Here is a 17,143-nt window from a genome sequence, read left to right on the forward strand (position 1 = left end):
ATATGTCAGGCACTGGATTAAATGCTTTACAAATATGATCTCATTTGTTCTTCATACAGCTCTGTATAGTTTGCTAGAAAAAGACCCTGGCAGTGGAGTAGTGGGATGAGTTGGGAGGGGGGGTTACAGAAAATTGTGCAAAACCATTCAGGGTCAACAATGAAAGATAATCTTGGGGTGGGGGAGGCACTAGATGCTGAGGCACCAGGACAAACTTCCTGCAGAAGATGGCTCTTCAGCTGAGTTTTCAATGGAGACAGAGACCAGAGCAAAGAGAATCCCAGAATTTTGTAGAATGCCAGCTTTTTGAGTCTGGTATTGTGTTTTTCACGTTTTCCCCAGTGCTCAATTCACATGTACTCTTGGCATTAATGTTTGCTAAATTAAATTCTATCGTATTGTCTTGAATCTCTACAAACTCAGTAAAGATTGTATATTTATCTTGTTTAGTTTGTCTACATGATGAGACTGATAGATATTGATTATTAATCAAATCTTGCTACTAGAATATTGATTTCTAAAATAATCATAGAAATTGGAGTTTCTGGGATATACCCATGAAAAAAAAATAGAATACAAGCCTCTTGACAGAAGGTCCTGTTTCATTATTATCTTTTTATTCCAATTAGTGCTTGTTGACTAGCTATGAACAAACCAAAGTTCTTTAATGAAATTGATCCAGTAGGAGCAACTCCATGGATTTAAAACCTTTAGTTGACTCTTCTTCCTCCATGTTTGAGACTCAATGAACCATTTACCCTTTTCAAGACAGTCATTGATTACATCCTTTAAAATTATAGCTGTTTGGGGGAGTTGTGGTATGAAATCATCGATTAGACAGAAAATATGGATTTTCCAACCAAGTTGTCATTTTGGACCCCAATAATGTGCATGTCCTTCCCTCTGACTTCATTGTCCTTGGGGCATATGTCCTGCGATGCTATCTCTTAGTGTGCAATTTAGTGACTTTTTATGTGGGAGGGAATTTCCCAGAGATGAAATTAAGGGCCCATGTCTTTCCCTCCTCCCCAAGCTCCCAATAAGCTCCCAGTTGTGTTTTTGTCACTCATAAGATCATAAAGCTAGGAGATGGCACTGACTCCCGAGTCCATCTATCCAGTTTTCTCACATGACAGATAAAAACACTGAGACTAGAAGAGTTAAAGTGATTTTCCTGAGGTCCTACAAGTAGGAAGTTTCAGAGGTAGGTTTTGAACTTAAGTCCCTTGACTCTGGAACCAGAATTTTTAAAGTATACTACACGTCTTTTCTCAATTAATTCATCAATTAACAAGTATCTCTCCAATTCCTGTGAAGTACCAGGTACAGTGCATGAGGCGCTAGGAATACAGGACCAAAAATGAAACTATGAGGACTGATATTCTGTCAGAGGAAAAAGCACATATACATGTGGAAACAAAACAGATCCAAGCTTATTGTGTGTGGGGGGGGGGAGGCAGAGGAGGACAAAGCTTCTGGAGGAAAAGGAAGAGCCTGCCTCCTGTAGGAAATGGTATTTAAAGGAAACTTAGGGTTTTCAGAAGGAGAGGAGAGTTTGCAGAGTAATTCAGACACATGAGACAAAGGGATGGAGATGGCAGCTGCTGTGTTGTATGTGAAGACCAGTGAAAGGACACGTGGCCAGATTGTACTGGATAGGAAGGAGAGTGTTGCTTAATCAGACTAAAAAGCTAGAGCAGGGTCAATTGTGAGGACTTTAAATGTCAGACTGATGAGTTTATATTTCATGGAGATTGGAAGGAACCACTGGGAATTTATTGAATAGGGGGATAGGTATGGTTTAGAATTTTTTTCTTTCTTTTTTGGAGACGCCAACCACTTCTTTACTAATCCAATAGGTACATGAGGCAGGATGAATTAGAATAATAGAACTCCAGAATGGGATAGCTATAGCAGGATCTACAAATCCTGCCAGGAACATTCTGGACTATTAATTTTTTTTAAGAACTTATTGTTGATTTGCCAACATGCTTAGCTGGCTGGCCGTGCTCCTAAAATTTCCTTGTGGCCAAATTTCTGGGATTAAATAGCTCCTGGGACTCATTTAGGATCCTTCATTATTCTGACTCTAGGATTAGGATATTATGGAGCAATGATGATTTAAAAAAAATACTGTAGAAAAATGACTGAGGGCAGCAAAGGGAGAAATATGTCTACTCATTTGTTATACTTGAAAACTGCACTGATTGAGACAACGATGAGTGTGTGTGTGTGTGTGTGTGTGTGTGTGTGTGTGATAGAAGGATTAATATTGCTTTGAGAAGGCTTGAAGCTCAATGACTAAGTAAGGACAGTCCCACACACCATTATTTCCCGTCCAGATCTGGTTTCTTTGGTTCCGCAAAGGCAGCTCATTGGATTAGCTAGCTTGCCAGGCACAAGTTGTTCTAGGGAGAACAAGACATTAAACTTGGCTACTTCCAGTCACATGAAAATAATTTTGAAAAAAGACGAAAAGAAAAAAGTGCAGGGATGTTAAATTGAAGTCTTGTTTTATAATTAGAGTTAAATTAATTGACAGCCTTTTAGAGGAGAAACGCAAGAGTGAGGAATAATAGACTCATGTTGAAAATAGAGTTCTTCCTTCTCATGCAGCTAAAGGGTGATTTTGAAACTCATTTTATTCTTGCTTATCTCAATCCTGTGGACCATTTTGGGTTACTGAACTGGTAAAAGACAGATTCATTCCACCAACACCAGAAATATTAAATTGGTTTCATTAGTGTCTTCATTATTGACTTGCTTCTCAATAAAAGAAAAAAAATTAGTTTTTCTCGCTGTTGCAATTCAGTCTTAGCCACAGATGCTGCCTTCAGCCATTAGCCTTCTTACTCTCAGCAAAGGACTTTGGGGATTTGAGGCTCCAAAGAGCTCCACTAACATTTGAACTTGGAGGAAATTCCCACTGGCCTGTAGCCTCAGCTTAGGTTTCCGGTCCAGAAACATCGGAGGACCCCGCTAATTCAGCTGTGATTGGAGCACTCTTTTCATACTCACTAGTCAGTTGAGTAGAACTCAAGAAGGATCAGTGCTCATGCCAACAAGCTACCTGATTCCCTTAGTTTCTCTGTCTTCATGAACCCGGTATCCGAATTTCTATTCACAGCATTTTGGAGTAAGCCAGATCATTCATAGATCATTTGTATAATAAAAGTCAGTCCTCCAGGAAATGCATTATCTTGGTATAATATTTTATCAATATAAATCATCATTGTATTTTTCTACTAAAATAGGGTAAAAAATTTAGGTCCCAAAATATATGAAAACGTTCTGATTTGTTTTGGTTTGTTGCTGTGTTTTTATGTATGAAGGCATGGATAGTAATTCAGAATTTTCCCATATACAATAGACAGTATTAATGAAAATACTTCAGTGCTTTAGTGGACCTGCCTTCTTTTCCAACTCTACAGCCCATCCAGTTTCTTTCCAATCACCTGTAAACCACTTGAGGCAGAGGCTGATTTTTGATCTTCTCTTTGTATACTTTCAAGTGCTTAGAACAAAGTAGGAATTTTTTTTTAAACTTACAATCCACTAAAGCCCCCCCTTTTTTTTTATTAAAGCTTTTTATTTTTCAAGATATATGCATGGACAATTCTTCAATATTAGCCCTTGCAAAACCTTGTGTTCCAATTTCCCCCTTGCCCCATATCCTCTCCTAGATGGCAAGCAGTCCAATATATGTTAAATATGGTAGAAATATACATTAAATCCAATATATGCATACCTATTTATATCATTATCATACTGCACAAGAAAAATCAAATCAAACCAGTAAAAAAAAAAGAAAAAGTGTGAAACAAAATAAAATGCAAGCAAGCAACAACAAAAAGAGTGAGAATGCTACAGAAAGGACTTAGCACATGCAGAGAATTGTCTCGAGCTACAGCAGAACTGGAAAGAGCATGGTGAGAAGATGACAAATTAGACTATGATGTAACAATTATAAGGAACTAAATGAAAGAACAATGGGATCGATTTGGTGAAGTTCAGACAGTCAGCAGGAATTTAGCATGCACAGATTCAGAAAGAACTTTGGAGAATTCAAGATGTCATGGAAGGTTTGGGTAAATATAAACAGCAAGGAGGCACCAAGAGGCTGGTCCAAGATAGAATGAATCATTTCCAGTTCTTCTCAGCCCTTATATACCTTAGTATAATTACATCATCACAGCATACTGAATAGTGAGAACCATTACATCACCATACTAAGTACGGAGTATATATGGGAATTAGAGAACCATCATCTCATCAATTCCATTGTTTCAAAGTAGACTTCTCCAGAGCTCCTGCCCTCTACAGAATGCTATGTTGTGGTCCACACTCAGCTCCCACAATTCTCTCTGGGTGTAGATGGCTCTCTTTATTATTGAACAACTAGAACTGGTTTGAATCCTCTCATTGTTGAGAAGAGCCACATCCATCAGAATTGATCATCATTTAATCTTTTTGTTGCTGTGTATAATGATCTGGTTCTGCTCACTTCATTTTGCATCAGTTCATCAAGTCCCTCCAGGCCCCTCTGAAATCATCCTGCTGGTCATTTCTTACAGAACAATAATATTCCATAACTTTCATATCCCATAACTTAGTCAGCCATTCCCCAATGGATGAGCATCCATTCAGTTTCCAGTTTCTTGCCACCACAAAAAGGGCTGCCACAAACATTTTGGCACATGTAGGTCTCTTTCTCTCCTTTAAGATCTCTTTGGGGTATAAGCCCAGTAGAAACATTGATGGAACAAAGTGTAGGCACAGTTTGATAACTTTTTGAGCATAGTTCCAGATTGCTCTCCAGAATGGTTGGATCCAATCACAACTCCACCAACAATGTATCAGTGTCCCAGTTTTCCCACATCCTCTTCAACATTTGTCATTCTCTTTTCCTGTCATCTTAGCCACTCTGAGAGGTATGAGGTGGTACCTCAGAGTTGTCTTAATTTGCATTTCTCTGATCAATAGTGATTTAGAACACCTTTTTATATGACTAGAAATAGCTTCAATTTCTTCATCTGAAAATTGTTCTTATCCTTTGACCATTTATCAATTGGAGAATGGCTTAAATTCTTATAAGTTTGAGTCAATTCTCTATGTATTTTAGAAATGAAGACTTTATCAGAACCTTTGAATGTAAAAAAAATATTTTTTTACTTCACTTCTAATCTTGCCTGCATTAGTTTTGTTTGCACAACAACTTTTTAACTTAATATAATCAAAATTATCTATTTTGTGATCAGTAATGATCTCCACTTTTTCTTCATAAATTCCTTCCTTTTCCACAGATCTGAGGGGTAAACTGTCCTATGTTCTTCTAATTTGTTTATAACATCATTCTTTATGTCTAGATCATGGACCCATTTTGACCTTATCTTGGTATATGGTGTTAGATGTGGGTCAGTGCCTACTTTCTGCCACACTAGTGTCCAATTTTCCCCACAGTTTTTTTCAGATAGTGAATTCTTATATCAAAAACTGGGGTCACAAGGTAGGAATCTGATAAATGAAATTAAAGTAGATTGAAATTGATTTATTATAGGGATTGGAATATGAAAATGACCCAACTAGATCCTGAAGGACATATATATATATATATACATATTAAAAATAAATAAGATCAAGTCTAAAAGACAGATTGAGCATAGAAGATAGAATGGAATAGTTGAGGGTGCACCAGTTCTTGTTTTTGGTATATATTGGCTATAGGACTTTGAGTAAGTCAATTCACTATTAAATACCCCCCAGCAATACTATAAGACAATTCATTTTATTCTTTTTAGTTTAAGACTCTTTGTTACTCTTTTCTAGTGCATTGCGTAGATGTAGTTGGCACTTAATAAATGCCTATTATTTAGAATTAAATTAGAATCTATTAAGAATAATTGCCACTGTATATTGAGAGAGGGAGCTTCCACACAGGGAACCCCCACATCAAACAAATGACAAGTTCAAGATAAAAACAAATAAATTAAAAAGAATTGTTCATTCCACCCTCTCTCTGTTAGAAAACTATTAGAGGATAACTTTTCTTCATTACTTACTGGCATTGGTGAACTTTTCCAAATATTCCTTATGTGTCTTGGTTTGAAATTGTTAAAGACAAGTTTTTAGGTATTACCTTTCATGGCCAAATTCAATGTTGCCACTTGAAATTGCCTGTTTCTTCACTTTGGTTCTTACCTATCTTAGGGTAGTGGTCCTAGAATGGTTTGGGTTCAAGGACAATTAATGAGGTTCTTGTCAGAACGTTAAGTTTGGGAGAGAAGAATGTGAATTTTTGGCGAAGAAAGGCAACAGACACTTGGTTGATTGTTTTTAGGGCCTTTTTCTTGCTATGTATTACAAACATAAATGTGGGCCTATGCCCATGTATGTGCTCAGAGAACGACAGAACACTGCTTAACCTATTTATAGTAAATAATATTTCTGATCATTAAAAAACAAAACAAAACAAAACAAAGGGCTACTGTGGAATATATGAGATAGAGGACGGGCCTTGGATCTAGCAGGATTGGAGTGAAGTTCTTCTTTGACACACCCTGGTTAAGTGAGGGAGGTAACCCTTTAGTGTTCTGGGCAGTTCTCTATGAGTCTATGTTACAGTTGAATTGCTGATCTCCCATCATCATAGCATCCTTCATTGAGAGCTAGAAGAGACAGTAGAAGCTATTTAGGCTAACCCTTTCATTTTACAGATTAGGAAACTGAGGCCAGGGAGATTAAGTGGATTTCCCAGGGTCATTAAGTGACCTCTTTATTCTGTGTCAGAGGAATATTTCTGAACTAAGCCCATTATGGTTGGGCTCATGGTATCAGTTTTTTTTTTTTTAATGGAGAAAGTTTTTTACACTTACACTAATGAAATAATAGGTTGAAGCCAACAAGAAAAAAATGTTATTTCAAAGTGAATTTCATATAAGTAGATGGTTTTCTTCTTAAGTTAAAGCATTTAATTTTTTTTTTTTTGCAGTCCCACCTTTAACACTTCTTGTCTTTCTTGCAGAAATACAAAGAGTATGAGAAGGATGTTGCAATAGAAGAAATTGATGGCCTCCAGCTGGTGAAAAAGTTAGCGAAGAACATGGAGGAGATGTTCCATAAGAAGTCCGAAGCTGTCAGGGTGAGTGTCTGAGCCTTGCCTTCTCTGTGGGATTTATATAAGAAATCCAAATGGCTTCCTCCTTTCTTACTCTTCTCAGACTATGCACAGAAGTGTACTGATAAATTTTTAATAACTAGTTCTTCAGGAAAAAATGCATATGGCACACGTTTAAGTGTAATGTCCACTATTAACATTTCATACTTCGTTCTCTTTAGTCTGGACAGTCCATAAAACAGCAAATCTTAACAATCAGCTCTAAGCCTATTCAAGCTTTTTCCAGTACATCCACAAAAAAGGAAAATATTAGATTTCCAAAAATATTCTGAACACTCAAGTTTCAATAGGAAGCTTCTATATACAAGTCAGGAATTAACCAAATGTGGTTTATCATCTAGAAAATGATGACTTTTGTATATGGTGCACTAGAAGGTGAGCTAAATTAAAAGACATACCTGGGTTTGACATTTTCCAGCCTCATTTTTCTTATCTGTAAATTGGAGAAATAATGTTTCACCTTTCTCATACTACAATTAGAAAGAAAGCATATCGAGAATCTTAAAATATGAAAGAAATGAAAGTTCCTACTATTGGTTCATTTTGGGTGATCACATAGAGGCTGAGCTTGAGGGCAGGGATACAAAACTGTTTTTGTTCTGAATTATAATAGAAGATATCAGGAGTTCTAGGACTTGAGCCCAATCCAAAGAGGAGGCAGAACAACCAAATGGAAATATGTTGGGTTTACATAAAGGGTTAGGGATCAAGAACTGTACGGGAGGTCCAAAGGTCAGAACCGATGAGAAAACTGAGACAGAAAAAGGTGAAGTAACTTTCCTAGAATTATACATGGAAAAAAAGAAAGAGAAGGAATTAGAAAGAACCTAGATCCTCCAACAAGCACAGAGTAAGTTTTTGATAAATGGTTGTTGATTGTGAGCTTGATTGATTAGTCAATGTTCTCCCTCTGGTAACTCTTAAAAATATTTATTTAACATTTTCTTCCAGTTATATTCAAAACAATTTTTAAAATTTTGTTTTTAAGATTTTTGAGTGCTAGGTTCTCTTCCTTATCACCACCCACAATTAAAAAGCCACATGTGAAGTTTTGCAAAACATTTCCATAAAAGTCAAGTTGTGAAAGAAACCATAGTTGAAAATAAAGAGTGAAGATGGAGAAAGTGAGAATATTTTGATTTGTATTCAGACTCAATCAGTTCCTTCTCTTGGTGTGGATAGGATTTTTTATCATAAGTTCTTCAGAATAGTTGTAGATGATTATACTACTGAGAGTAACAAAGTCATTTATAGCTGATCATCCCAGAATATTGCTATTATTTTATATACAGTATATTTCACTTTGTTCATGGAGGACTTTCCAGGTTTTTCTTTTTTTTTCCTGAGAGCATCCTGCTCATCATTTTCCAGAGAATATTAATATTCCATCAGAGAAACTTGCTTCCAATTTTTTTTACAATTGTTATTGCTAATTGTATTTCCCCCCATTTATTCTCTCTCTCCTTTCATCCTGTCTCTCCTCTACTGATCATTCCCTCTCCCAATATGTCCTCTCTTTTAACATCCTCCCTTTCCATGTCCCAATTCCCCTCCTATTTTCCTTCAGGGTAAGATAGATTTCTATGCTCCTATTGAGTGTGCATGTTATTTCATCTTTGAGTCAATTCTGATGAGAGCTCTCTGATGAGAGCAATTCTGATGAGGGAAATTCTTTTTCCCTCCACTGTAAAAGCTTTTTCTTGCCTCTTTTTTTATGGCAGATAATTTGTGCCATTCCACTTCTCCTTTTACTTTTCTCCCAGTACATTCCACTTTCATCATTTTAAAAAAGATATTATCTCTTCACATTCAACTCACACCTGTCTATGTATACTCCTTCTAACTGCCATAATAAGGAGAATGTTCTAATGAGTTACAAGTATCATCCTCCCATGTAGGAATGTAAACAGATAAACCTCATTAAGTCCCTTATGATATCACTTTCCTGATTACCTCCTCATGCTTCTCCAGAGTCCTGTATTTGAAAATCAAATTTTCCATTCAGTTCTGGTCTTTTCATCACAAACGCTTGAAAAATCCTCCATTTCATTAAATGACCACCTTTTCTTCTGAAGGATTATACTCAGTTTTGCTAGGAAGATGATTCTTGGTTGCAATCCTAGTTCCATTGCTTTCTGGAATATCATATTCCAAGCCCTCCAGTCCTTTAATGTAAAAGCTGCTAAGTCTTGTGTTATACTGACTGTGGCTCCACTATACTTGAGTTGTTTCTTTCTGGATGCTTGCAATATTTTCTCCTTGACCTGGGAATTCCAGAATTAGGCTATAATATTCCTGGGAGCTTTTATTTTGGGATTTCTTGCAGGAGATGAACAGTGGATTCTTTCCATTTCTTTTTTATCCTTTGATTCTAGACTTATTAGAACAGTATTCTTTGATAATTTCTTGAAAGACTTCATTTTCTTCATCTTTCAATCAAGGGGTTGGACTCCATGACCTCGGGCATTCTTTTCTGTTCTAAACCCACGATTCTAAGGTTTCATGAATACAGTATTGGAAAGAATTTATCTATAGTATTGGGAAGAATTTTTCTGGCCATGAAAAAACATGCAAAAAATAAAAAAAAATAAGCATGGTGGGCAGTATCCATTATTTTGCTCATTGCTGTAGTTACCAGTAGCTCTTTAGTAAGTGAAATTTAAAGTTTTAAAGAACCATGAAGTGCATGATCCCAAGAATCATAATCTCCCTTTCTGATGATAAAATGGAAGTCTTATTGTTGTTCCTTTGTTTTCTGAGAATTTTCCATTAAGCTTGCTGGCAGCTCAGGCCAGAAGCCTAACAAATATGAAGCCACCAAAGGCTCTGTTCCAGAGTGGAAAACTCAAAGGGAATGCGAGATCCTGGCTCAAAAACTAGAAAAGGGGGGTTCATTTTCTGGGATAAGAACCTGAAGCCCATTCCTTCTTGTTTCATTAAACAAAACAAAACAAAACTCCAATGACTGTCAACTGTCATTTCTCTAAGACTCTTTCCTCTGCTTTTTCTAGATGGACTAGCTTCTTATTGTTCATAGGCAATGTCCATTCTGGTGTCCTCCAGAAAGAACCTTCCTTCCTTTCTTTATTGATTCATAGGTTTAGAGCTGGTAGGATTTCAGAGGTTATCTTGTTCAACTCTTTTATTTTCCAAATGAGTGGATAGAGGTCCGATGATGTTCACATAAAAAAGAGGTGCAAAGTTGCTGTGGATTTTAGATCTTACATGCTTTCTGCTGCACCCTATTATATATAGTTTGAGTTGTGGGTTTGGGGTCCCAAGATTTTTCTAATATACCCAGTTGTTCGCTTAGAATGAATAACCCATTACATTTTTGCTTCACAATCAACTATTAGTTATTATTTGTTTACTTAAAGGAGAGGTCTTTTTCTTAAAAAGAGTAATTTTTTTTAATGGAAAGAATCTTCATAGCTCCCACCATCTTTGGCAGATTTTCTGGACCCTGAAGTGTTGATGTCCCTAATTAAATGAATTAACAGAAAAGTTAGCGTTAGAATTAGACTAAATACTTGAAGATGGGGAATCTTAGACCAGATCTTTGTTGTTTTGGGACCTTTAAAACTAATAGAAGCCCTTTGGTTCAGAGCTAGAATGAATAGAATAAAATATTCTGTAAAAATTACAGAAATCCCCTTCCCCTTTTTGTCCTGTAAAAAATCTTTGAACTAGGTCCAAAGTATTTTGGTCGGTGATAGATGCTATGTGGCACTTGGAGAATAAAACAAAGCTCATTTCTTGGATCCAAAATGGCCCCGGGATGGAGTCAGCCAGAATTTCATGAAGCCCATTTTCTAAAATACTGCCTATGGAATTCTGAGAACAGATGTCGGTGTTGGGAAAGCTAATGTACCCAATCCCTCTGATACATTGGTAGATGGGTTTTGATTTTCTCAAGCTCTTTAAGGAGGAAAAAAAATCACCAAAATAAGTCAGAGTTTTGTTTGGAAGCAGCTATATGCTTGGAATTGTGCTTAGTTTGCCTTGTGAGCTAAAAAGACCCATTGGAAACAGTTACCAAACCTGTGGTCACCTAGAATGCTATTAGGGGACCTTTGAAAAATCTATTTAGATGCTTATTTGACTTGGGGCAGAAGTAGAAAAAAATCCAATGTTTTTCCTACTATAAAAATATGTTCCTTAAATGGGTAAAATTGCCAAAAGCTTTAAAAAACATCTTGGTGTGGTTCTGGGTACATCCAAAAGCTGTAAGGTTTGGTTAAAATTATGTTAAAGGCAGCAGTAAGAACCTTTCCCCTACCACCCACTGAGAAGGGTACTCAGTTCAAATTTTAGATTGGGTTGGTTGGTCATTTACTTGAGTTAAATGCATCCACCCTTAAAATATTTCCATCTGGCATTCGAGATTATAGAACTAGAGACTTCAGAAGTCCCTCACTGCAGCCCCTTGGTTTTACAGAGAAAAAACTGAAGCCGTGTAAAAAAAAGTGACTTGTTAGGGACACACAGTGATCTTCTATACTCTCAGTCCCTTGCACCATCAAATGGCTCAACATCAGAAATGCATAGGATTTTATCAGTGGAAAGGACATTAAGGAAGTGGTATTAACATCTGTTTTGCTGCTTTGCCCTAAGAATCATAGGATCTGTCCATCTGATTTGCAGCTTAAATCTTCCTTTTATGTTGGCTTCCCATGAGAATGTAAACTCCTTGAGAGTGGGGCTGTCTGACTTTTCTATTTGTCTCCTCAGAATGATGCTTTGTATATAGTAAGTGCTTAATAAGTGCTGTTTTCATTTATTCTTTCTAACAGGATTTGATCCCAGTATCTTTGAGGCTAAAGCCAGGGTTCTCATTATAATATTCTTCTCAAAAACTCACATATTTATATGACAGGAATCCTTACTTGATGGACATTTCCACAAGAACTCTGAGAAAAATACCTGCTTCTATGACTGAAGACACGTTCAAGGAAAATTGGGTCCCACCTATTCATGTGAAATATTCCCAAAAATGGGCAACCTGTATGGAAACAATCCAGGGAGCTTTAGTAATGAAGAATTGTTCATTTGTGAAGTCTATGATCAGGCTTAAAAAAAAAAAGGAAAGTCATTTAGAGATGATAGAGAGCCTTTCAAAAAACAACATGCAAACATCCCTACTCTTTCATGCCTGTTAATCAGGGTTGAGCTTTTATTCTCTTCTGCTCAGACTTGATTTCCTAGTGTTTTTTTTTCCCCCCTTCATCCCTTTGCCCAGTGATTAGTTGATTCAGAGTGATTCTCTCATCCTCACCCAGTATTTGAATTACTCTTCAGCCTGTAATTATCCTATCACAGAAAGACCTCTTTCCCTGCTGTCAGATGTTGACGGTAAATGGGAAGCCTGAAGTGCCCGGGCCATTACATAACCTTTGTCATCTGGACGGTAATGGACGAGGGGTGACTTTATTTTTCATGCTGACAAATTGCAAATAGCCTGAACTCTAATAATTTCCATTAACATAATGGTGCTGTCATGGGGGATGCGCCTTAACTAATATTTCCTGCCTATTTTTAATGCCATCGATGGCCCAGATAATTGTTTGGTTCCTTCTTCCGGGGTTTTCCATTTCATATTTTTAACTTAAACCTAAACTGGGACAGAGGCAATGAGGTTGCTGTTTGTTTCTGTTTATAAAGACAGCTCACAATGAAAAATTACAGATGAAGGTTTTTTGAATAATATTTTTATTTAAGGTTTTGAATTCCAAATTCTGTTCTTCCCTCCCTCTTTCCCCCCATCCCTCCAGTGGCAAGCAAACATATATAAGTTTTACACATGCAATTGCATAACATATTTCCGTATTGGTTATTTTGTACTAGACTTGACTAAAAGAAAAAGAAAGGAAGAAAGGAAGGAAGGAAAAAGGAAGGTAGGAAGGAAGAAGGGGAAAATAGAAGAAAGGGAGGGAGGGAGGGAGGAAGGAAGGAAGAAAGGGAGAGAGGGAGGAAGGACATGAAGGGAGAAAGGAAGAACAGAAAGAAGGGAGGAAGGGAGGAAGGAAAGGAGGGAGAAAGGGAAGGAGGAAAGGAGGGAGAGAAGTAGAGAGGTGAGAGGAAGAGAGAAAAGGAGGAAGAAAGGAAGGAAAAAAGGAAGGAAGGGAAGAAAGGAGGAAGGGAGGGAGAGAGGGAAAGGAGGAAGAGAGGGAAGGAGGGGGAGGAACAAAAGAAGGAAGAGAAGAAGGGAGGGAGGGAGGGAAGGAGGAAGGAAAAGAAGGAATAAGGGAGGGAGGAAGGGAAATAGGTAAGTAGGAAAAAATAATATTCATCAGTCTCTATTCAATTAATAACAGTTCTTTCTCAGGAGATAGATAGTATGTTTCATCATTACTCTTCTGAGATTGTTTTGAATCAGTGTATTACTGAGAATAGCTAAGTCATTCACAATTCTTCATTGATCAATGTTGTTATTGTACACAACTCTCCTGGTTCTATTCATTTCCCTACATGTCAGGTTTTTCTGAAAACATCCTACTTGTCATTTCCTATAGCATATTTAAACTGTTGGAGCCCTCAATTAATTTGCTAGGTACTTTATTTTTAAATTCTTTCATATGAAAAGAAAATTTTGTTCATCAGTGTTCTTCAGCTTTTCAAATGATTTTTTCCCATGTTTTGTTTGCTACTGAAGGAATGGTTTGCAACAATTCAGAAAACATTCATTAAATGCCTGCTCTATACCAGATGAGATGCAAAACTCAAGGGTGCTAAGTCCAAAGAAATGCAGATCAGAACTGACCAGAAGGAGCTTCCATTTCACTGAGGAGAACAAATAAACGAGAGAACAATTTATCTCACGACTACTCTCCTGACTCAAGACTTGTCCCCTCCTCCCTTCTGTGATTCCTCTCTCTTCAGCTCTTTTCTATGGATTCTTTTTCCTTTTTAGAAAGTAAGCTCCTTGAGAGCAGGAATTATCTCCCCCCTACTTTGGGTGTCTGTTTGAGAGTACTTAATGAATGTTTGCTGATTGGGTGATTAACAAAGTCAAGAAGATAAGAAGATGAGGGGAAACTTTCAATTTCATTTCACAAATTTTATTTAGCCCTTACTGTGTAGCAAATACTGTGCTGAGCATTGGGCCCCAAAGACAAATGAAACTGAGGTGGGCCAAAATGGCTGGTCTGTCTTGCATGTTGGATGCTCCCCCCTCTTCATCTCTGCCCTCCCTCTTTCTGTCTCTTCCTTAACCTCTCTCCCTCTACATTTCTGTCTCCTTTTCCCTCACAGCTTGCCTGTCCCATATGGACCTTGGCTGGGCCGTCTCCACAGGAATTGTTTTGCCGGATGCAGCTTTGAGGGCTGAGTAGGAAGCGGGAATGATGGGTATGGATAAGGGGGTGGAGGAGGGCTGCCATTGCCATGGACTCTTGTGCTTATATCCCTGTTGTGGTTGGTCAGTAGTTGGGGATGGTGATGAGGTCAGGGAGCCTCTTCTCTTTAACTTCTTGCTTTAATAATGGCTACAGGGGCAGGGCTGGAAGCAGCTTGACTGCTGGTGAGGGGAACACCGTTATTTCCAAGACTTTGGGGCTCAGGATTCCGAGATGTCTCCATTAGGGTTTGAGAAAGATGGTGGACAGCGTGGTCTAAATTTCTTGGCACATGCTGCTTCCTGGGTCTTCCTGAGGGTGCCTTCCCTTTTCACCTAGCTTGGCTTGCCAAAATAAGAGTTTTTGAGAGGCAGAGATGAGGAGTGCTATCTCTTCATGGGGATGGCCTTCAATTATTCAGAGTCATGAAATGAAGTATCAAGTTCATGGTGGTTCAATTTGGCTGGACCACAAAATGAGGAAGATGAGGGGCAATGGAACGCATTCTAACTCTGCAGTCAGAAACCTTGAGTTCGAATCCAGGTTCTTCACTTGATCATTCTGGACTTCAGTTTCCTTATGTATCAAATGAGGGAATGAGACTACATGACCGCTGAATTCTCTTCTGGCTCCAAGTGTGATCCTCCTTCTCAGACATATAACTACAGAAAGAGAAGTCTCCCGAAAGACTTGAATCCTGCCACAGATTTCACTGTCAGGGATCCAGGGCAAGAATCTCTGTGCCACAGTTTTTTTTTTTTTCCATCTGTGAATTAGGGAGAATAATAGCACCTATCTTCCAGGGTTGTTGTGAGCATGCAATAATATATATAAAGTATTTTGCAAAAAATATTATTATTAATAATAGCTTACATTTATGTAATTCTTACTGTGTGCTAGGTACCATGCTGAGTTTTTATACAAATATTATCTGATTTGATCCTTTTAACAGCCCTAACAGGTAGGTGTTATTATTATCCAGATTTTACAGATGAGGAAACTGAGGCAAATAGAGAGTAAGTGACTTGCCCAATGTCACAGAACTAGTAAGTATCTGAGGCCTTCCTGATTCTAGGCCTAGAACTCGGTCCATTGAGCAACCTACAACAATAAAACTGGATTTCGTCAATATCTAGATTGACAATATAGAAGAAAAAAATCTGACCCGAATTACGAGATTAAGATATATCCAATTAGTTGGTGTGAAAAAATGCCCCCCTCCATTTTCCAGATTACATTTAGCACAAGGCCCTGTCTGTAGCAGACAGCTAATAAATGCTTGTTCAATTGAATTGATTGCCTCAGAATGGATGGTCTCAAGGTCACCAGACCATCTTCCCAATTCGGGGTTGTCTTCCAGGCCCAGGAGTGATTAGGATGCATCATCTGCTAATTTGCCTTTTCCCTCCTTGACAAGGCCATGGTCAGGGCAAGGTCACTGATTAGATGCTGACATCTTTTATCCAGCTCATTGTTTAAATCCCTTTCAAACTTAATTACTCTTCATCGTGGAAGGGAGGGGATAGCTCTCAAGAATGTGCTGTCACTCTTGGAGGTGACTATAACATTAGTGGCAACAACAATTGCATTTCTAAAAGGACTTAAGGTCTGCAAAGGACTTTATCTGCATCCTCACAACAAGCCTTGGAGGTCTTTGTCCTTCAGCCCTTTAGTCTGACTCCTTTAGAACCAGAGGACCCTCTTAGGTGCTACTATTACCTCATTTTACCAGTGAGATAACTGAGGCAGACAGATGTTGGATGAATTGCCCCCGAGAAAGAGCCTAAGAAGATAATTCAAACGCTGACCTTCCTAATTTCAAGTCCAGTCTGACTTGACTTATACCATCCTACTTGCCTGTATCTTTGCATCTGAAAAGTTTCTGTGACTTTTTCCCCCTGAAATTAGCTGGAAATGCATAAAAGGGGTCATTCAAGAGGGAGATATACTTAAATAAGAGAATCACAGATTGTCCAAGTTGGAAGGGACCGCAAATAGCCATGTAACCCAAGTTTTACTTGAAAAAGTCTTTCTGGAAACCATCTTGACCAGGACACATCTATCTTTTTTTTGGAATTCCCCAGAGAGGAGCAGCTTGTGGCAGCCCAAGCCAGGGGGCCATTGCTCTCATTGCTGACATTAGCCTTAAATCTGCTCCTTTAAATTTGAGCTGTGCCTTTAGGGCCAAGCAGGAAAAAGGCTAATTCTCCTTCCATATGCCAGCTTTTGAAATACTTGCAATCAGCTGTGTCCCCCCAAGTCTTTTCTTCCTAAACATTCTGATTGCCTTTCCCTGGGCAGCCTGCCAGTTTAGCACAGAATCAGAATCAGAGCAAGAAGCCACCATAGAGATCATCGGCTTTACAAACGAGGAAACTCAGACCCAGAGAGTTGTAGACATGTGACTTGCTCACGATCTCACAGGCAGTGACCATCAAAAGCCAGACTTGCATCCTGAGTCTAAATCCTGTGCCTGCCCCAGAGCCCCATTTTCTCCTCTTTTCCTGGAAACTTTATGTCTTAATAAAAAAAGAATACTATTTGTAAACATTGGATTCAATATTTGATGCTTTTCAAAGTGATCGAAGGTTTCTAACTGTAAATAAACGTAATCCTATCCCATTTTCTTTCCAAT

General features: G+C 38.1%; 1 protein-coding gene across 2 annotated transcripts in view; it reads left to right on the forward strand.

Moving 5' to 3' along the window:
- The window catches only part of CACNA2D3 (calcium voltage-gated channel auxiliary subunit alpha2delta 3), a 1,005,807-nt gene that overhangs the window by 194,128 nt on the left and 794,536 nt on the right, over positions 1–17,143 (forward strand). For both annotated transcript variants that reach the window (XM_051978988.1, XM_051978997.1), the window contains exon 3: positions 7,022–7,138. In XM_051978988.1, the coding sequence (XP_051834948.1) occupies positions 7,022–7,138 (117 nt within the window). The remainder of the gene's footprint in view (positions 1–7,021; positions 7,139–17,143) is intronic.

The sequence above is a fragment of the Antechinus flavipes genome, chromosome 1, assembly GCF_016432865.1.
Source record: "Antechinus flavipes isolate AdamAnt ecotype Samford, QLD, Australia chromosome 1, AdamAnt_v2, whole genome shotgun sequence".
NCBI classification, from domain to species: domain Eukaryota; kingdom Metazoa; phylum Chordata; class Mammalia; order Dasyuromorphia; family Dasyuridae; genus Antechinus; species Antechinus flavipes.